Source organism: Anabrus simplex, chromosome 4 (assembly GCF_040414725.1).
Source record: "Anabrus simplex isolate iqAnaSimp1 chromosome 4, ASM4041472v1, whole genome shotgun sequence".
NCBI lineage: Eukaryota > Metazoa > Arthropoda > Insecta > Orthoptera > Tettigoniidae > Anabrus > Anabrus simplex.
In genome coordinates this window covers 39,689,766-39,713,214 of record NC_090268.1, presented here as the reverse complement: position 1 = coordinate 39,713,214, position 23,449 = coordinate 39,689,766, and the positions used below count along the sequence as shown (strand labels likewise).

General features: G+C 39.8%; 1 protein-coding gene across 2 annotated transcripts in view; it reads right to left on the bottom strand.

The window, feature by feature from the left end:
• Nucleotides 1-23,449, bottom strand: part of ida (anaphase promoting complex subunit 5 ida) — a 163,749-nt gene that overhangs the window by 96,813 nt on the left and 43,487 nt on the right. For both annotated transcript variants that reach the window (XM_067146186.2, XM_067146187.2), the window contains exons 6-7: nucleotides 14,942-15,129; nucleotides 1,590-1,704 (exon numbers count right to left, since the gene is read on the bottom strand). In XM_067146186.2, the coding sequence (XP_067002287.2) occupies nucleotides 1,590-1,704; nucleotides 14,942-15,129 (303 nt within the window). The remainder of the gene's footprint in view (nucleotides 1-1,589; nucleotides 1,705-14,941; nucleotides 15,130-23,449) is intronic.

Below are 23,449 nucleotides of genomic sequence, written 5' to 3'. Positions count from 1 at the left end.
TGTGCGAGAAATTGCACGCTCACCATATACAGCAGTGATTTCACGATGAATGTCCATGCAACTGAGCCGTTCTTAACTTTAAATACATAGAAATCTGATCGTTGAACGCACCTCCAATTTGGAGTGAACATCCAGTTGATGTGCTATTGAGCCTAGCCCACTCTGCACACACAACACGACGGGATACTACACCAACCTTCCTATCGGACGTGGCAGCAGTTACTGTAGCCTGCTCTGCATTGGCCACGGTTACAACACACAGCGTGCTTTCGTAGCGAGCTAGTATAACTTACTTTTTTGATTCAACCTCGTACAATGGATAGCTTGATACGGCGTGTGAATGAAAAAGCCTGAACAACAAGAAATATTTCCGAGGAATGGTTGTCAACTTTCGACAGAAGAACGAAGGTTCTTCTTCTGTTGGACAATGCTCTACGTCACATCATGGAGATGGATTTTTAAATGTGAAACTACAGTTTTTACTGTCCAATATCATGGCTAAGCTGTAACCTCTTGATCAAAGCCCATTTAACTAGCCTACAGGAAGCATGTCCTTCATTCAGCAACAGCACACATGGAGGAAGCTTCACTGCCTCAGACTGGGCGAAGAAAGTTTCAGTCAATGATACCATGCCTTGGATTATGTCAGCTTGGGAAGAAGTTCATCCCACAGCAGTTACAAAGTATCTTCAATCCTGTGGATTTCTGTGAGGTTCTTCTAACGAATCATCACAAGATGAAGACCCTCAGGACAAGTGTTCCAGCGCATGTGGCAGGAATACAGGACTCTGATGTGGCTAGGATGCAAAAAAATGATGCCCTCGAGTGCCATGATGACCTGAAAGGAAACTGGGTGAAGAGAACTGTGCAACAATTCTTGGAAGGTAAGTTCCTTTTTGTTATATGGTTTTACCGTTACTGGTGTTAGACTTGAAAGGAATAAATATTCTAATAGTAAGTTTTACAAAAAAATAAAAATTAAAAATTCTTCTCTCTTGAAGAGAAGTCTGATGGTTTTACTGGACAAGACAATGATGATGATGATGATGATGATGATGATGATGATGATGATGATGATGACAGAGAAGATATTCATGTCAGTGACAAGACAGAAGATGGTACAATTTTGCTGGAGGAAGGATGGAGAAACAGATAATCCAAGTTGCTATTAGTCTGGACAATTGTTTGAAATCAGAACATATAGGTGGATTATTTCATGTGCTAAGAGAATGCTTTGAAAATGAAATGATTAAGAAGTGTAAGAAATTGAAACTAAGCTCTATTGACTAATACTGTAGCCAGAAATGAACATCATACTGTACATGAAGTCAGAATATTTCTGTGATAATGTATTGTAGTACAGCGCTGTATACAGTATGTAAATAAACTGCATTTAAACAAGGTATTGAGGGTAAGCATATTTCATGTACTGTATTTCTTATTAAATTACTATACTGTATCTTTAAGACTACCTCCCCTCTATTGAGAGCCCGCCCCTCTAAACGAGCAGTTTTCCTTGGAATGACCAGTGGTCACTTAATACAGGTTTCTCTGGAAAGTGACCTGTTAGATGCATATTTTATTCTTACCTTATTATCGTAAGTCAGTTTGTATAGCCAGGCTAAAGCATACTGGAGACAAACACAGTCATTCATATCATGAGCAAGCATGATTGCTTCCTTTAAAGCTGACAATGCCTCCTGCCTGAAAGAAACAGAAATTATATTAGATGGAAATTGGTTCAAAATTATTCCTATCTGATATATTGGGTCATTGAAACAATATTCTTGTCTAAAAATAATTGCCACTTGAAGTTGGATGGATATCTTCCAGTCTTGAAATGAAGAGGAAAGAAGGAACTTAAAAAAAAAAAAAACTGATGCTAGTAGTCATTGCCTGACCTTGAACCTGATTGGGTGATACAACACAACATTTTGATGAATGCTGGATATCTAGGCCAGTACGATGTGGACCACGCAGCAGAGAGCTTGGTGCATGCTTTGGTCGTGAAATTCAAATCGAATGTGCACGTTCAATGCAACTTTAGAACAATTTATCAGTGTTGTGGTATGCTGGACCATAAAGCCAATCATTGATGATACAATAAATTTAAAAAACCCACTGAATGATCAGTTCCCGAATGGGTGGATTGGTAGAGGTGGCCTTATTCCCTGGCCGCCTAGAAGCCCTAATCCTAGTCCAATGGCTTTCTTCTAGGGATACGTTAAGAACAAAGTTTAAGGTGAGAATATACATGACTTAGCATCTCAGGCAAAGGATTACTGCTGCCATTGTAACTGTCACCACACGTGCTCCAGCATTTGAGGTATGCATACGGTATGCACTACTATTTTGCTATTGGCTTTATGTCGCACCGACACAGATACTGTATGTCTTATGGCAACGATGGGATAGGAAAGGCTTGGAATGGGAAGAAAGCGGCCGTGACCTTAATTAAGGTACAGCCCCGGCATTTGCCTGGCGTGAAAATGGGAAACCACGGAAAACCATATTCAGGCCTGCCGACAGTGGGGTTCGAACCCACTATCTCCCGATTACTGGATACTGGCTGCACTTAAGCGACGCAGCTATCGAGCTCGGTACGGTATGCACTAGCCATGCGTCTTGGTGGGTGTGCTATTTACCTAGCACACTGGGGCGAAACGCTGGCAACCAGGAATGAGTTAGCTGGAAAATTTATAATGTCCAATAATGGACCATTTATATTGGTATTACGAGGTAAGAAATTGATCAACAATTCAATGTCTGCTGTGTCGCTAATGGAGCATATATAGAAATTTATTAAGGTATGCAAAATAACTCCTATCTTTCCTCTTCAGTTTAAGCCCAATTGCCCCAGTATATTTATCCTACTTGAAGGAGCAATTTAAAAAAAAAGGTATTCTTCCTCGATGACCTTGTCATAATACTGTATACGACTTACAAAAAAACAAAACAAAAACCTTAATTTTCAAAAGTCTAGCTATGCAATAATGTAGGAGCTGCTAATTAATGACTAACACCATGGTTTGGTGGTTACCATACTTTACGATATGCGAATTATAATACTACCTAGTTTAAGGGTTTCCTTCCCACATAGTATGATATCCTTTCAACAGGGACAATGGCTATCAATTAAGTAATACGTGGTTGCCAGCCATTAGGTATTTATGTAGGTAGTTCTGTTCCCTGTCCTTTCTATATTGTTATTTAGTTTCGGTGTTTGCCAAATTCGTACGTTTGTTACCACCAGTTGGTTCATTCCAAGGTATGTGTTACTGTCATGCTTTCATACGTGTGTACACCGGGTATGCCCCCACCCCCACCCTCTCTCACACCATCATCATCATCATCATCTGCTGGTTTTCTCCACATTCTTTCTTTCAATTCTTCAGCTCTGTTCTATTCTATCCCGGTGTCTTTTGTTGCTTTCATTTTATTAGTTTCTATTTTCTTCTACCACATTCGTGCCCGATTCGTCTGATATCCTCTCTAATACTTCTCTAGCACGCACAGTGTGATAGAACATCTCATTTGGGGCTAGACATAGTCATCAGCTCCCGCTTGGAACGCTGTACCAGCATACAACGAGCCACCTGGTGACAAACGAGTGTACCACTACAATTGTTCAACGGTAAAATATTCTTAAATTCAAACCCTCATTACTCTTCTGAAGACGCGGAGCAAAGTTATCTGCAAAATGTAAAGAATTAAAATTGCTGTTCCACCATACTGACTCACAGACAGAGAGTTTGAGGGAGATGATTAGACTTGTAATGGAGGACAGGAATGCAGGTAGGTCTCCCTCAATTAATGTACAGCATAAGGTAGGTAGACGAGAGGGAGGAAAGGACGGGGAGAAGTTGTCGAGGACAGGTTGGCTAATGTTTTAAGGGGAAGGAAAATGAAGGCTAAGGGTTTTCCTCAGCGAGACAGCCCAGGAGATGTACTGGTGAGGAACTGGTATGAGTCACTACAGGTAGAACAGCTGAGTGAACTGTTACAGAGGACGAGCAGAGAAAGAGGAAAGGGAACTGTAGAGTAGAGGATAGGAACAGGGAGGAGGGAGTAGGTTCAGCAGGCATAAAGGAAGTTAAGGGAGAGGTGGGGATCTAATGAGGTAGGTGGGGTTGAGTCTCTGGTAAGGGGTGACTCAACTATTAGGCAAGTGGGGAAAGCGTGTGGAGAAAAGGAAACAGGGTAGAGTGTTATCCAGGAATTAAATTAAGGAAAATGTTGAGGAAAATAGAAGGGAAGGAGGAGGGTAAGGAGAAGGTGGTAATTTTCCATGTCGGTACCAACAACATACGGCAAGCAGGAATAGGTATTACCATAGCTAAGGATGTGTGAGAACTAGTTATGACAACATGGGAGAATTTTAAGGAAGCAGAGATTGTTACCAGTGAGATACTCTGTAGGAAAGATACTGACTGAAGGGTGACAGAGTATGTAAATGAAACTATGAGGTGGGTATGTGGGAAATTGGGAGTGAGATTTGTAGATCCTAATGGGTAAGTAGGGAGATAGGTATCTACGTTCAGATGGACTTTACTTGAATAGCTGGCAACAGGAATGTGTTAGCTGTAAAATTTATAATGCCCAATAACGGACCAATTATATCAGTATGGTACATATGTATTAAGGGGATTGTTTGGAAGAGTTATAGGGAGATACATTCAGGGAAACAGGGTGGACTAGAGAGTGGTGATGATAGTATAGGAAGCAGGAAATCAAGTAAGGATGACATAAAATTGTAAAGTGTTAAACTGTAGAAATATTGTAAAGAAAGAAATAGAATTAAGTAATTTAAAAGATTTAAGTAAGTTTTTTTTTTTTACAATATGCTTTACTTAACACGAGCACAGATATCTCTCATGGCGATGATGAGATAGGAAAGATAGGGAAGATAGGGAAGGAAGCAGCCATGGCCTTAGTTAAGGTACAGCCCCAACATTTGCCAGATGCAGAAATGGGAAACCACAGAAAACCATCTTCAGGACTGCCGACAGGCAACCCACGATCTCCCAAATGCAAGCTAACAGCTGCGCGATCCTAACCACATGGCCAACTAGCCGTGTTTAATATATATATTTACCAGATATTGTAATACGAATTGAATTATGGCTGAAAAGTGATATTATGGATGCAGAAATTATCTGAAGAAACTGAAATGTTTATAATACAGCAAGATAAATACGACTATAGACAGCCGAATAACTTTCCTTGCTCCCACAACTACTTAAAGAAGACTTATCTTATCGTAACACATTCGAATTTCACACCTTCAAGCCAGTTAAATAAGACTATAGACAGCTGAACAGCTACGTAAGAAGACTGTTGTCTTATCTTAACATACAAAATTAACATCTTTAACAGTCTATCAGCGTTACTTTTTCTTATCCTCCAATAGTATTCAAGGAAACACATTTCTATTTCATTATAAAAATTGAGCTGTTTATTGCTCTACCCTCAACAGGTTTTGGGCGCAGTGACTCAGCGCTCCGGAAAGTGTAATCTTGTGAACTTGTGACATGCAGCTTGATACTACGATTTTAACCACGGACATTCTAATAATTTTATGTTAGACAAACACCTACATTGATATCCTCTTTTTACAATTTTGTAAGAACAATCAGGATCCTGATTATTCACCTTACAGGTTTGAGTTTGAGGCTAAAAATGCCCTTAATATGGGCAAAACATGTCCCTCGTAACTTTTTATGATAAAATTTAATTCTTAATTTACTAGACCTCTTTGTATTTGTGGCCGTTGGTGAGCAGAAATCAGTGAAGCAACAGAAGTCCTTATTATGTATGTAATGTTATGTAAATTTTATCTTGTCATCATTTTGGATTAAAAAAAACACTTAAAAAACTGAAGAATTTGTGCAAAGCAAATTATTGTATGAAGCTTTCTTATTTAAAAATTATTACATATTTAGGCATATGAAGAAATGGACTATGAAGAAGATTTATGTTCTGTTACATTTCCTGATTTATATTGTATTTTTCTGTAAATTATAGAAAGGGATTTGGAATTTTTATTCCTGACTTGTGAGGCAGGGTGTGCCACGTGTAAGTGGCCCCTTCCTGTCATTTTGTAATATCCGCAAAGATGCAAATTCTGCAGAAAGCATAATTCTAGAATATCACTGTCATTGGCCAAAAGTACAAGTGTTTTTATTGGTCAGTATATTAGGATTTTTAATAGGTGAATGTGGCAAACTGGAGTGTTGCTATTGGTCATTTGTAATCACTCTATTTCCTGTTTGTGGCTCCTCGCATGTGCGAGTCACTTTGTCCGTGTCTTTGAATTTGGATCACTTACACATTTTAACTTGTACGCAGATGAACTTTTAAATCAGCTGTATGAATTTGTGCAGTTCCATTTAAAAATATGGAGTTAGTATCAATATCTCGGTTGTTAATCACCCCATGAGACTAAGTAGCACGTTATTTTACAAGACCCTGCGTACCATTTACGAATATGAAAACAGAATGCTGATATCTTTAATGGTTTAGAAGTTATTTCCGTGTAACATGTTAGGTGAATAACCCTGTATATATATATACAAACAGATATAAATCTTCACATGTTTTCTACAGATTATTTACATAATTTACAAAATTATCACGTTCCATCCCTGAGAAGAACTTTCCAAATTGCAGTGGAAGGGTGCTGAAAAATGTTGAGCGACCATTCCAGCTGATTTATGATCCTAAGGGCTTGCATGAGCCAGGAATTTTCATGTGCAACCGTCCTACATTTGGGCAGGTGGAATGTACATTTCTGCCTTGTTCGTCTGGTTGGAACATGAAGTGGGATCAACCGCAGTATAACCAGACAGTCCACTTTACTCTTCAAGCATTTAATCGCTAACATTGCGTTCGCACATTTTCGGTGCGTTGCCAGTGTATTCATTCCAAAAATGTTTACAAATTCTTCATACCCGCTTGAAGAGAGTGGCATGCCCAAGAATCCTTTTTTTTTTTGCTAGGGGCTTTACGTCACACCGACACAGATAGGTCTTATGGCGACGATGGGATAGGAAAGGCCTAGGAGTTGGAAGGAAGCGGCCGTGGCCTTAATTAAGGTACAACCCCAGCATTTGCCTGGTGTGAAAATGGGAAACCACGGAAAACCATTTTCAGGGCTGCCGATAGTGGGATTCGAACCTACAATCTCCTGGATGCAAGCTCACAGCCGCGCGCCTCTACGCGCACGGCCAACTCGCCCGGTCCCAAGAATCCGACACTAACCCACTTTATGAACCTTATATGTACTCTCTCTTGATGGTGTATGTGGCCTTCTGATCACGGGAGCCACACCTCACAACCATACTCGAGACAGGGTCTCACCAGGGAACAAAACAGAGTTTTGACACATGCAATATTACTGAAATCTTTACAATTCCTTTTGACAAACCCCAGGAGTCTGAAAGATTTCTTTATAATACCATCAATGTGTTTCTCAAAGGATAAGCCATTCCTGTTACTAAAGAATGACACCTAGATCATTAAACTCCTCCACACGAATTAAACTTTCTCCACTGATTTTATGTCTGCATGATACAGGTGTTAATTTCCAAGTAAATGACATGACACCACACTTGAATGTATTCACTTTAAGGGACCACTTATCACACCACTTGCGTATTTGCTCCAGATCCTCTTGTAGATAATCGCCATCACTGTCTTCTTCTATGACTTTGTACAGTTTCAAGTCATCAGTGTACAAGAGATATTCACTGCTTTGAACGACTGTAGTAATATCGTTTAGAAACAAAACAAATAGAAGAGGCCCTAACAGTGATCCCTGTGGGACGCCAGATGAAGGTTCATAGGGGTTAGAGATCAAACCCTCGGACTTGACAAAACATTTTCTTTTTGTCAAGTAGCTCTTTAGCCACTCAAAAATACTCCCGGACAATCCGTTTGCTGACAACTTTCTCAACAAGGCTTCGTGTTGTAAAGAGTTTAAAGGCTTTGGAGAAATCAGTATATATCACATCATCCAAGCATCTGAAATTGAAGATAAATAAACTGCCAGATAGGTAACAGTTGGCCTGCCTTTAACGAATCCATGCTGTGATGGGTCTATGTACTGACCAAAAGAGTCATACAGGCGATTATATATGACTTTCTCTGCCACCTTCGATAAAAGTGAGAGTAGCACTACTGGTCTATAATTATCGAAAAATCACCTTTCTTAAAGATAGGGATTACGTAGCACTTTTTCCACTCAGCCGGAAAACACCCACACTTAAATGATTTATTTATAATTTCACATAGTGGAATTGCCACTTGGAAACCACATTCATGGAGGATGATACCAGGTATCTCGTCAGGCCCACATGATTTGTTGATATCCACCGATGACAGGATCCGTCTCACTTCTGCCACAGAAGATTGAATAGACACTGGATTTATTGAAAATAGGGGGAGAAAAAGTTGCATTGCAGGGCTTGGAAGGAGAATGGTACTTTGTGAAAGTTTGCGCAAATGTGTTTAGAATTTTATATTTTTTGTGGATTTCAGTTCCGTTTATTAGCATAGTGGGAGGCAGACGAGAAGATTTTCTTTTATTATTAATGAAATTCCAAAAGCGTTTAGGGCGTGTGATGATGTCATCTTCTACCGACCTAACACAGTCCCTGTACTTAGCATGCTGCAGTTTTTTACACTCACTTTGTAATGCAGAAAACTGCACATAGTCGCACTCTTGGTCTGATCTTTTGTATTTCCTTCTCACCCTTTCTTTTTCCTTCAGTTTCTGGATTAGTTCTGAGTTGTACCAAGAAGGATATTTTCTGATGTTAATTTTACGAATTGGTACGCTGTCTTTTATGACCGCATATAGTAAGGTTACGCTCCATTACGTGGTGTAGGTAGTTTGTAATAGTGTTGCGTCTTACATCCGCCTATACAGCAAACCTGCTCTTCGTTCGTAGCTTCTGAGGAATATTCGTGGCTTATTTTGGGTGCTAAGTTTGTGTTAGTGTTGTCCAAAGGATATACTCTTGTTTGATAGAGTTTTTATTTATTTATATTTATTATAAATTTTTTGCAGTAAGTGTGAGCCAACTTGTTAACTGCTATAATAGTTCCATAGATAATGCTACCTAGATAGCCACTCATGTTTGGCTAACATCTTTGCCCTCACATTCACCCATTCTGTTTCTTTTGTCTTTGTTACCATAGAAAATATGATGAAGTTTGGCACTGTTTAGCATTATTAGCGCTGCCTAGGTCACGCAGCAGGCCCATATTGTCAGCCATCTTTAAGATGAATAAAGTGAGGCTTCTGCACTGAACAACATATTACCTCCATGTTAGGAGCGGCCTAGTTGATATGAGGAAGGACATGGGAACCCACCTCATTACCTTTTCCAAGACAACCCAATGGCTTTGCCCAATTCTAAATGTTCGTACCTGCTATTAAATATAATTCAGGAGTTTCAAGTCCCCCAATCGAATCTCCGGGGTGGGGAATATAGGGTTGAGAGAAGCCTCGAATCAGAGATGTTCGCTTCGCAGAGAGATGTTATGTGGAACCTGGAATGTGAGGGGTTTACTACAGACTGCCAAACTATCAATTGTTGAGAGAGAAATGACACTACATGGCCTGAAGATCTTGGGACTGTGTGAGACACACTGGAAAGGTGCTGGGCATTTCACCACTACCAATGGTAAAACAGTATATTTCTCTGGACATAATCATCAAAGTCGAAATTGTGTAGCAGTCGTCGTTCCACAGAAGTTATGTAGCGCAGTCATTGGATACTATCCAGTCAATCATAGAATTATTTCCATCAAGATAAATTCAACACCTTGTACATTAAATATTGTACAGGTGTATACACCAATATCTGCTGCCCCTGAAGATGCAACTAAAACTCAAAACCACAACAAAGGTATGGGAAATGAAATTTGATGATAGAGCTCTATATATTATTATTTATAAGCTTCATTTTCCGTATTGATAGGATTCAATCTAGTGTAATAATTCATTCACAGTAAAGAAGTATTGATCGGTGGAACACTTTTCTTGTCTATAAAAAAAAAGAGCTCTATATAGCTTCGGCGAGGCTATTCGTCCCAAACTACAGTCATTAGGAATAAATCCCACTGACACAGCAGATTCGGTATGGAACAACTTGAAGACTGCTATGAGTAGCGCAAGCAAGGAAATACATGGGCAGAATTCATTTCCTAGGAAGCCATGGTTAAGCGCCGAAACTTTGAGCCTAATAGAGGAAAGGAAACAGCTAAAAAGAAACAATTATGAAACTGATGAATATTTAAAAATGCACGCATCACTATCTTGGAAAGTTCAAAAGCGGTGCAGACTTGATAAGGCAAACCAGATTCATGAAATCTGTGAAGAGACTGAACTGCATAAGCAGCACTGTCAACCTCGTGATCTCTTTATGAAGGTAAAGAAAATTACCTGCAACTTCAAGCCAGGTTCATGGGTTGTGGAAGATGAAGATGGTACCATCATTAGAGAGAAACAACTGGCTATTGGAAGGTGCAAATATACTGTGAAAATCTGTCACAGGTGTAGAATATATTGGAAGTGGAAAGTGTTTATTGAAGATGTTCTTTGTAAACCTTGTTAAGTAGTACTTACTGTATGATCTGAAGTGTGGTGATAAAATATTTTATTTGTAATCCATGTAATGACCTAACCTGTACAGTGTTAATATTTTGGTAACATGGTATTTGAAACAACAAGATTTCATTTCTATATTTACTGGAACTATCCAGAAAGTTATAACTCGAATTTTTGAACAGGGTGTATTGGCCATTGTTAGTTATGTATTCTAGAAAGTATGTTCTGACTGTTCTGGAAATGGAAGATTCGCGATCGTGCGTATTCGAGAAAATTAGTTAAACTTCGCGACTGAAGTAGGAGTTGTGATTGGTGAACCTGGGTGGCAATAGGCAGGCTCCTGCATTCTGATTGGCTACTCCAAGGCCAGGGTTTCCTTTTTAAAGAGAGCGAGGCAGCACTTCGTGGTCTGTCTGGCTGTCTGAAGTTTTGACGTCGTCTCGCTACCAGGATGGGCCACTTTAGGGTAAGCACTCTCGATTTCTGTTCCACCTTAAATTTCACTTAATGTTTGCTTGCTTTTTCATATAGGAGTTTGCTCTATCCCCACCCAGACTCGCCACTCAATTATTTCGGATGCCTTAGCTTTTCAGCTGGGCTTGCCTGTTTGTTTCTGAGGCATTCTCCTTTCCTTGTTTCACTAAACATGTAAATTGTAATTTTATGTATTTACCTTGGGGGGTTTTGCCTCTAGTAGTTCCGTGTCACTTGACGTGTTCAATTATGTTGTCCAGATATTTTGAAAGGTACGTTTAACTTCACTCTAAATTGTATTGTACGACTTGGGTTGTAATTAGATGTATGGTATTTGCTTGATTCTTCGAACTTATAGAAGCTATTGTCAAGGAACATCCAATTTGTGTGTCTCAAGGAACATGTAATTTGTAGTTCACAACTTCCGTATGACTGAAATTGTTCGGAGATCATTTGTAAAGTCGCATGTAAATAATCTTTTGGTAAATAATATATTTTGAAAATCAAGGATCAGGGTTGATTTTCCGGAATCTGCAACCTAAGCCATCTCCATGCCCTTGGTAGGTTCCCAGCTCCTTTCATGTTCCTGGGTTTTTATCGTCAAGTTGCCCCTACTGATATTTACCAGTGATGTTATCGGCGGAGTTCCACTTAGTTCATCAGCTGTTTTCTTGTGTGTGTAGTGTCTTAGGTACTGTGTAATTGCATTTACTTTCCACCCTTTACTGTGTTTGTTGTAGCCGCTGAAATAACGGTTGCAAAATCTACATGTAGATGCGACCACCAGAATTGTTTGCAAAGAGTACAACCCTAATCAATCTAACTCTGAAACAGAGCCTTCAATATTAAGGAGTGAAGTAGAAGATGCAATTAAACACCTAAGAATCATAAAGCACCAGGAAATGATGGCATCACTGGGAAAATGATTAGGAAATGGGAGAAGAAAGGGTACCTTTAATGCACTTCATCTGTAAGAAGATATGGGACAGTGGTGTATGGCCACAAGACTGGCTCATTTCCATCTGCATTGCACTTCACAAAAAAGGATCAACAGGGAACTATGGGAATTATTGAACTATCTCACTAATATCACATGCAAGTAAAATATTATTGCATATCATAAATGAACGTTTGAAACCTTACATTAGATATCAGCTCCCGTCAGAACAGGCTGGCTTTGTCTACGGAAGAGGAACTAGAGAACAGATTCTAAATATACGGCAATTAGTTGAAAAGGCACATGAATTCAACATTCCTTTGTTTCTGTGCTTCATTGACTACCAAAAGGCCTTTGATTGTGTTTTGTGGCCAAAGTTGTGGCGTGTTCTAGAGGAAATGGGAATTCCACCTCATCTCATTTCACTTATAAAAGGCTTATACGATAACAACTTGGCCAAAGTCAGAGTTGATGGTGATCTTTCATCAAGTTTCAAAGTCTCCAAAGGTGTGAGACAAGGATGCATCTTATCACTTCAATTGTTTAACATCTATGGTGAATATATCATGAGCAATGCCCTCGACAGTTGGGAAGGAGGATTTTCGATTGGTGGGAAGAGAATTAATAACCTCCATTTTGCAGAAGACACCACACTTGTAGCCAGCAGTGTACAGGAGTTTATCAAGATATTGGATCGTGTACAACAGGAAAGTCACAAACTTGGCATGAAAATTAATTGGAACAAGACAAAACTAATGATTGTCAACAAAGGTGCAGAGATTCAGCTGCCACAGCACCTTAACAATCTCCAGAGTCTGTCAGTTTCCTTATCTTGGTTCAATAACTGAGGATAAAAGTAACTGCGAAAAAGAAATCAAACGTCGCATCATTCTAGGACGTACAGCTATGGCAAAATTAAAGAAGATCTGGCAAGATAGAGCAATATCTATGAAAACGAAGAAAAGATTAGTCCATTCGCTTGTGTTCTCGATCTTCCTGTATGGATGCGAAACTTGGACCATAAAAGCTAAAGACAGGAACCGAATCAACGCCTTTGAAATGTGGTGTTGGAGAAGGATGTTGCGAATACCGTGGACAGCCAGGCGAACAAAATCCAGGAAATTGGAATACAAGGAAGTTTATGCCAAGTTGTGTACCAGAGAATCCTGCAATTCTTTGGTCACATTATGAGAAGAGAGGGTGACAACATGGAAAAATTAATTGTCCAAGGAAAAGTTTCTGGCACAAGGACACGTCGCAAAAAGATGGGTTGATCAAGTAAGAGAGATCATGGACTTACCATGGAGAGTTACTGTCCGGAAAACGCAAGTACATACAGAATGGTATCAGCTTATAAAAGAAACAACAAAGTCCTTGGGTCACGATACTCAGTCATGAGTGGAACGACTGGAGAGAGATAGTAAGTCATAAAAAGTGCTCATAGCTTCATCCACAGAATGGGACTCTTTCATCATATCCCAGGGTCACAGGGATAAAAGGTCTCTCATTGAAGAAAAATCAGCTTTCTTCCATGCAAATATGGCTTTGAAGCCAAATGTCCTTGGCATAGACAGGAAGATTTCGATGGCTTGGTGATCAGTGTGAATTACATTTTCAGTTTTGACGCACTCTCCACTCTGAAGTACAGTAATTCATTTGAGACTGAAATTAAGTCTACAAAATTATCATTCCTAGTAGGGAAATCACAAATCTGACTGAGATTGAATTCATTAATAATTTCTAGAAATAAGAAAACCTCTTCGCTTCTCTGATAATGTGTTGTACTTTCGACGACTCATCAGTTTTCCAAGCTAATTGGCTCAAGTTGAAATCACCGCACACAATAACAGTGTCCCGTGAATTGAGAACATATGTAATGTTTTCCAATGTTTGACGTAGGTTGCTAAGACGGTCGTTCACTTCATCTGGAGGCAGGTAGCAGCACACAATGAAGCCAGCACGACCGAGTTGAGGGTTGACTTTCACTACTTGACACTCCCAATTCCCAGCAAGCTCAGGCTTCGACACTGGTCCAAGGTCAGGCTTCACAGCTAGTAAAACACCTCCTCCATCCAGTTTTGAAGTGTTCATGGAATTTCTGTCCTTACGCAATACAATGTAACTGTCCGTTAATATTTCAGTATCAGCTACAGTTTCGTTAAGCCAACTTTCGCTGATACAAATTCAGTCATAGTTCCCTTCACTTAGTCCAGCATTAAAGTCAGCAAGCGAGTTACGCATACTCCTCACATTTTGATAGAAAAATGTCATACCTTGATTGCGTTGGTTGGGACCTGGGTTCAGTTGTACAACTTTGGACAGCGCTAGCATTAGGACGGCTAGTACATAGCTGGATACCTGCGGACGAGCCGGCCTCCCTTGGCCGTGGGCGCACCTTCACTTCGGTGTGGCGACACCAAGTACCTCGGGCCGTTGAGAGAAGCCACGAAGCCAGATAAACTGCATTTATTAATCACTAGGACTCTTTCCCAAACTGTGTCCGGCGCACTGTCAAACTTAAGAGTACTGTAATCACATCGGCACAAACGAACCAGCTAAATTTGACCAGAAGAAGAGATCGAATGATAGGACACATCTTAAGACACCCAGGACTTGTGCAGTTGGTTATTGAGGGAAGTGTAGGTGGTAAGAATGGTAGGGGTAGACCAAGATATGAATATGACAGGAAGATTAGAAGAGGAGTAGTAGTTACGTAGAAATGAGAAGGTTAGCACAGGATAGGGTGGCCTGGAGAGCTGCCTCAAACCAGTCTAAGGACTGATGATTCAAACAACAACAACAGCAACAACACCACTGCCACCACCACCACCACCACCACCACCACCACCACCACCACCAACAACAACAACAAAGAGCCTCTGCTTCAAAACTATATTTCTTATTATGATACATACCTATGACTGAACTGGGCAAAGAGCATAGCAAGATTCAACTCAGCATATCTGAAACCTTTGTTCTTCTCCTCTTGGTTTGCAGTCTTGCCCTCTGATATTAAAGTATTCCTATCAAATGCATGAAACAAACTATGTATGGCTCCAGCAAACTCCTTAACTCGCAGGCAATTCAAATAACTGAGATAGTGCTGAAAGAAAACAGATTTGGATTAATGAACATTTTATCCTAGAACAGAATAGTCCAAAACTACTGTTTGGAGCACTTCCAATGTTAGTCTTATTAAACTAGCATACTAACTTATCACAAGGGGGGATCAAATATAAACGGATATAATTTTTTATTTAAATTCATTTTTTGAAAAACATAATGCAATTACAATTATTTTTTTCCACACAGTTTCCTGCTTTGGAAATGCATTTGTCCCAGCATATGGGCACCTTTTTGATGCCCTCATAGTAAAAAGAACAGGGTCGTGTCACCAGCCAGTTGCGCATGAAGTCATCCCCACTCCCGTCATCTTCAAATCGTTGCCCTCCTAGAGCTTTTTAAGCGGTCTGAACAAATGGAAATCGCAAGGCGATAAGTCTGGGCAGTAAGGAGAATTATTAAGTGTAGTCCAGTGCATTTCCTGCAGCTTGGAGACAGTGAGAGCTGCAGTATGGGGCTGCGAATTGTCGTGGAGGAGGATGACCTGTCAAATTGGGTTGGTCTCGTCTTTGCGGCGATGTGCAACCCTCGCCTTGTTCAACAGCTTGCAGTAGTAAGCAGCATTGACTGTGCGTCCCTCATGCAAAAAATCAGTCAGCAAAATGCCTCGCCGATTGAAAAAAAAAAAAAAAACGTTGCAAGAACCTTGCCAGCTGACAGTCAAGTCTTGGCTTTCACTGGTGCTGCCTCCCCTTTCCTCCGCCACTCCTTACTGGCTTGGCTGGATTCGGGAATGTAGTGGTGGACCCATGTTTCGTTGCAGGTGATGATCCGACTCAAAAATGCATCACCTTCTTCCGCAAACCTTGCTATAAGCTACTGACAGACCTCCAAACGTCTCAGTTTCAGATTTTCGGTCAAAAGGCGTGGGACCCATCTTGAACGTACCTTACAGAACTGTAGGTCATTTGTGATGACTGCTTGACAGCTCCCATAATAGATTCCGACTTGTTCTGCAATTTCTGATACTCTTGCCCGTCGGTCGTTGTCAATAATGTCTTTAACCGCACAAATGTTTTCGCTTGTAATGCTGGTCTGAGGACGGCGATCGTGTTGCTGATTTTCCACATGTTCTAGTCCTTCCTTGAACTTTTTATGCCAGGCAAACACATGCGGCCTCGACACTGTTTGATCACCGAACTGAACAGTCAATCTCTGGCAAATTTCTGGCGCTGTAACTCTTTCATGAGCAAGAAATTTTAGAATTATGTGTTGCGCGGTGGAGGGGTGCACCTGTTCCTCCAACATCGTGAGCGTTACTGACGAAACGGCGGGAAATATCTAACAGCACACTCTCCCCACTCCTAATGGTGCTGCCTAAGCATAGAAGCGCAGGGCCAGTCCTACCACCAGTTGATGTTCAGGAACAAAATTCCTGTTTATATTTGATCGACCTTCGTACAAGTATAACTGCATACTGCATATGATGTCAATACTACTAGTAATTTTCTATCAACATCTGGCAACAAAATCTGCCATACTTAATTTATTTCTGCTATGATTAAAACAAACTTTGAAAAAGAACTTAAAGATCAACTTAGACATATAAACAGACAGGTACAAGAAAAGGAACACATAATAAAGTGACCTCCCCAGAAATTTTTATCAGCCAGGTGGGAGGAATGAGTAGCCAGGTGGGGAATACTATGTAACAAATGAATATGATAAAATTTCAATTTATTCCCCTCTGGGCATTAACAGTAATATCAGACAGGTAAACATTAACTGCAAAATTGAACTGTTTTAGTGTTGTTGTCTGTCTGTTAGGTCATCAGCCCAGAGGCTGGTTGGATCCTCAAATAGCACCACCAAAGGTTATGCAGTTATAAGGAAACCCCAAAAACCAATGGCAGCACCAAAATGAGGCGTACTAGGTAAGATGAGGAGTGAGGTAGTTTGCCATTGCTTTCCTCACTGGGTCAGAAAGTACTATTGCAGCACGACTGACCCTAGGAGCAGCACCTTTCATAACACTCAGATGCACTAGTCGTGCTCTGAATGTCATTACTCAGCACTACCCATACCCCAGCAGCTTCCATATTGTCACAGCCATGGACGTTGACTTTGGTGGAAGCTACACTTTACTCTGGCCTGTGCCAAGAGATGGATGCAAAAGTACTGTATCCATCAAGAAATGACAGCAGGCAGTTAGTGTTGTTATCACGAAGAAAACAGGCATAAAGAGTATTTTGAACTTGAAGTGTTCTACTGCTCGTTCATAATCATGCAACTCCGGGGCTTATCACTCGGTTGCTGTAGAGTGCCATACAAGTTTGTAACATCATGCGGTATCGAGTGCTCGAATGCGATTCCAAGCTAATCCACACATCGCTCGCGTACAATGACACTACGCAAAAGTAAAGTTAAACGTTAATGTAATTGATGCAGTTTGCTGACAATAATGAAGAATATTAAACAAACAATTTAGCAGTATTTATGTTTTTATTTTGGAGCACCCAACAACTCAAATATGTATTAATATTGTTTACCTAACATATATGTAGGATATGTTAGCCGGGCGGTCTGTAAAAATGGCCCATTAAAAAGGTCCTAGGAAGGACACTGTAACAGGACAAACACAATGCCAGGTCAGTGTGCGAAGATGGAGCAACAGGCAGAGAAGATGAGGATAAACAAGAAAACATAAAGACAATCTCCACACTGCCATCTTCAAATAGACAGGCTCCCTCCTCACTGACCTCAGTTCTTCTACATCCATCTCTTCTCAGCCCTGACAAGCTCGTTTCTGCTTCCCAGCTACACCGGGAGGGCGGGTATACAGACTCATTGAGGGGCCACCTTGACAGATCTTGTCTTGATGTGGTAAGAGTAGGTTAAGAAGAAAACCAGGTGATGAAGGAAAAGGGAAGAAGTACAAGGTCTCTGATATAAACTAATTGTAAGACTGAACGCACGGGGTTTGTACTCTGTGCTACGGCAGCTGCCTCAGCCGAACTCATGTAGCCCTGCTTTAACCATGAATAAAATCTTATACGAAATCTTACCTTACGAATGATGCTGGAAGTGTCGTCCTTCCTGGGTTATACAGGCACTATAACTGGGAACCACATTCTGGTTGACACGAGCGAGTTCTGCCACTGTAATGTTTCCGATTTCATTCTTAATGTTTTCTTTTAGTTTTCCAATGTGTGAGGATTTGTTCGATAAACTTTTTCTTTCAGTTTACCCCACAAGTAAAAACTCGCACACTGTTAGATCTCGAGAACAAGGGGGAAATAGACCAGCACAGATCACTCTGTCTGCAGACACTTCCAAGGTTGTAAGAAGGGAATCTTCTGCTGTATGAGCAGGGCTGAATCTTGTTCAAACCACCCATGCGATTTTTCTTTTTCCGTTAACTGATGGAAGAACGGTATCAAAATGTGATCTTGGTACCTCTCTGCATTTACTGTCATCTTGAGAAAAATAGGCCCAATTATTCGTCTTGTGCTAACAGCACACCAAACACCAATATTCCTATCATAATGAGGGACTTCATAAACACCATTAGGATTTTCTGCACACCAATAGCGAGTGTGATGACGGTTCACACGACCATTAAGATGAAACTAGGCCTCATCCAAAAAGAACACAAGCTGCGGGTCGAATAAGCAATCATTCAATGATGCAAGATACCACTCACAATGTCTCACTCTTGTGGCTGGATCAGCAAGTTTTAAACAATGGGCCCGTGTAAACCTGTACGGTTTGATGTGTAACAGCTTTGTAGCTCTGTGTGCAGAAGAAATGAAACCCCTACTTGTTGTGCTAATTTTGTGAGCGATTTATTCAGTGACCGTTCAAGATTCGTACCAATGTCATCTAGCTTTTCCTCTGTTAAAACTGTTCATGTGTGCGTATGTTTTTTATTGAATACTGAGCTAGTAGTTTTAAATTTATTTACAATTAAGTGAATCTGTGCTCATGAAGGTAGCACTTCATCGGGAAATTGCTGGACAAATGCATCACGTACATGTCGAGCCGACTCAAGCTTAAAATAACTTTTACATACGAAAATACGGTCTTGCAATGATAACTGTCTAACCAAGTTAACAGCTGAAGTGACTCATGCTTGCCAGATTGAACAGGTGCAGGCTGCTTGCAGGGTTAAGAATTATGTGTGCGCCTCCCATACTACAGCTGCCTTAGCGCAGAGTACAAACACTGTGGGTTTGGTCTGGGTTTATATGATAAATACAGGGGGGTGAAAGATCAGGACACATATGACACATACAAAAGGAGAAAAGGGCCTCAACAGGATAATACAGGTAGTGAAAAAGAACAAACAAGTGTCAAATCAAGACAAATATGGACAGACAAGAACAAGAATAGGAACACATACGGTAATATAATGAACACAATGGCACAATGTTTGTACTATGTTCCTAGTCTTTTACCACCTGCATTTACCTTTAACTTATGTTTCTCGTCTTTTCCTGCATTTATCCAGTTTTCTTCTTATCCTACACTTTCCATTTTACGTCAATAAAGAATTCAGTTGACTTGGTGTCTTCTTGTGAAAAACATCTCTCCTTCGTTCTCCTCAACCTGATGGTTGAAGGGTAGCATGGCTGACCTCTTCCAACGACCTTCTATCCTGAACCAGCTGCTTGATTAGTTGATATGGACGTCACCTTTAATGCCATCGAGGAACCCTGCTCTTGGTCGTCCTCTTCTAGTCTTTCCTTCCAGTTTCCCTTCAAGCAGTGTGGTGCACCATGATGAATGCCAGATTAAATGACCTATCCAACTACATCTTCTTTTTGTGATCATTTTCTCTAGGCTGATGGTTTCTTCAGCTCTCTTGAGAACTTCTTCATTTGTTAGCCTGTGAAACCACGGTATTCGTAACATTCAACAGCAGCACCACATTTCGAATGCATCTATTCTTTTCTTATCAGCCTTTAATAGAGTCCAGATTTCAGAGCCATAGGTCGCAATGCTCCAAATGAATTTCTTAATGAAATGCTTTCTTACTGGTAGGGAGATCAACAGGCTTCTTTTTTTATTGAAAGCTTCTTTAGCCTGGGCTATTCGAGAACAGACGTCCTTTTCACACTTCCCATCAGATGCAATGATGCTTCCCAAATAATTGAACCGATTTACTTGAGCCAATTTTTCTCCTTCCAACCAAACATTAACATCCTGATTACCATCTGGAATACATTTCATTATCTTAGTTTTTGTTTTGTTAACATTCATGTTACATTTTATTATAAGCAGATCATTCAATTTCTTTAGCGAGGTCTGTATCTCTTTCTCAGTTTCAGCTATGACGGCAATATTATCCATGAAACGTATTGTTTGGTATAGTTTGCCATTTATTTTTATTCCATGGGTTGAGGTGGCTGAAAACTCATTCATTGCTTCTTCTAAATACACACTGAATAATAGAAAGGACAGACCACATCCTTGCCTTACTCCTTTCCTTATTTTTGCGTTGATTTGCTCCTTTCCTATATGTGCTGTCTGGTTCTTGTACAGCTGATAGATGATTTTCTGATCTCTGTAGTCCACTTTCAGACTTCTAAGGGCTTTAAACATAATATTCCAGTTAACATTATTAAATGCTTTCTATATATATCAGTGAAAAACATAGTGACTGGTAAAACAATATATGTATGTATTGTGATGTTTTATAAGTAGAACTGTTACGGAAGTTTATAACTGGTCTAAATGGTAAGACTCTTGCCATTGGAAGTCCTGGATTCATGTTAGTTTCTGGATATTTTGTTCATTAAGGATGAAGGTTGCGTTTTTCAGTACTGATTTTAGTTTTTTCTGGATTTGAACTTCATTGGCGGTTTCTACTATGAGTCACATACATTTTACCTGGCATTTGTTTTCTTCTCAAATATAGTTTCTCATTTTTTTGTTGCCCTCTTGACTGTTTGTTATTGTGACTCAATGAAAACAGACTGTCATTTTAAATTCTAGTACAGTGAATTCGTTCTCATTTTTTAATTGTAAAACACTGCACATTTAGATTAAGAGGTCCACAACTTTGCCATAATCACTTACTGTTTTAATTCCATCATGTCTAATTTGTTTTCACTCTTTTCTTCATTTTAGCATCAATTATGTAAAAAAAATTAACTTTTTTTTTTTTCACTGAAGATGGCTCAAACGAGGTGAAACACGTATGATTAATATTACTCCATCTAAAGGAGGAGATATGTATGTATTGAATAGGAGGACAAATTCAATTTCCTTAGGGATGTGTGGGATCTGGTAAAAGCAGCACGGGTGAAGTTTAAGGAAGCGGAGATTATCAGTGTAATACTGTGTAGGAGGAATACTGACTGGAGGGTGATTGGGGATTTAAATGAGGCTATGGAGTGGGTATGTGGGAAACTGGGAGTGAAATTTCTAGATCCTAATGGGTGGGTAGGAGATAGGGATCTGCGCTCAGATGGCCTTCACTTAAACCGCAGTGGTACGTACAAGTTAGGAAATTTGTAAGGAAGGGTAATAGGGAGGTACATTCAGGGAAACAGGGTTGTCTACTGAGTGGTGATAAGGGTACAGAGATCTGGAAGTCAAGTAGGGATGACATAAAAATGATAGTGTTGAACTGCAGAAGTATTGTAAAGAAAGTAATAGAATTAAGTAATTTAATAGATATATATTTACCAGATATTGTAATAGGAGTTGAATCATGGCTGAGAAATGATATAATGGATGCAGAAATTTTCTCACGGAACTGGAGAGAGTATCGTAAAGAAAGGATAGGAATGGTGGGATGGGGAGTATTCACCCTGGTGAAAGAAGAATTTGTAAGCTACGAAAAAGTTAAAGATGAGAAACATGAAATTCTAGGTGTGAGGCTCTTTTCTAAAGATAATAGGCAACTTGATGTCTTTGGAGTGTAGAGACCGGAAAAGGGTAGTGCTGAAGTGATTGTAGCGGGTAATCTCAATTTACCAAATGTCACTTGGAAAGGTAATGCGAACGACAGGAAGCATGAACAACAAATGGTAAATAAGTTAATATGGGAAGGGCACCTGATTCAGAAAGTGATGGAACCAACCAGAGGGAGGAATATTTTGGATGTGGTGCTGATAAAACCAGATGAGCTCTATAGAGAATCCTAAGTAATAGATGGTATTAGTGATCACGAAGCTGTTTTTGTCATAGTTAAAAATAAATGTGAAAGACAGGAAGGTATTAAAATTAGGACTATTACGCAGTGCTATATGGCTGATAAAACAGGCATGAGGGAGTTTTTTAAAAGTAACTATGATCGCTGGAAAATGGTAAATAAAAATGTAAACAGACTCTGGGATGGGTTTAAAGCAATTGTTGAGGAATGTGAAAATAGGTTTGTACCTTTAAAGGTGGTAAGGAATGGTAAATACCCACCTTATTATAATAGAGATATAAAGAGACTAAGAAGGAGGTGCAGACTGGAAAGAAATAGAGTTAGAAATGGCTGTGGAAGTAAGGAGAAATTGAAGGAACTTACTAGGAAATTGAATCTAGCAAAAAAAGTCAGCTAAGGATAACATGATGGCAAGCATAACTGGCAGTCATACAAATATTAGTGAAAAATGGAAGGGTATGTATAGGTATTTTAAGGCAGAAAGAGGTTCCAAGAAGGACATTCCAGGAATATTTAATGAACAAGGGGAGTGTGTATGCGAGGATCTTCAAAAGGCAGAAATATTCAGTCAGCAGTATGTAAAGATTGTTGGTTACAAGGATAATGTCCAGATGGAGGAGAAGACTTAATGCTAAAGAAGTATTAAAATTTACATATGATAACAATGGCATTTACAATAAGATACAAAGGTTGAAAACTCAAAAAGTGGCTGGAATTGATAAGATTTCTGGGGATATACTAAAGACAATGGGTTGGGATATAATACCATATCTGAAGTACTTATTTGATTATTGTTTGGTTGAAGGAGTCATACCAAATGAATGGAGAGTTGCTCTAGTAGCCCCAGTGTATGAAGGAAAGGGTGATAGACATAAAGCTGAAAATTACAGGCCAGTAAGTTTGACATGCACTGCATGTAAGCTTTGGGAAGGAATTCTTTCTGATTATATTAGACATGTTTGCGAAATTAATAACTAGTTTGATAGAAGGCAGTTCGGTTTTAGAAAAGGTTATTCCACTGAAGCTCAACTTGTAGGATTCCAGCAAGATATAGCAGATATCTTGGATTTAGGAGGTCAAATGGACTGTATCACGATTGACCTGTCTAAAGCATTTGATAGGGTGAATCGTGGGAGACTATTGGCAAAAATGAGTGCAATTGGACTAGACAAAAGAGTGACTGAATAGGTTGCTATAT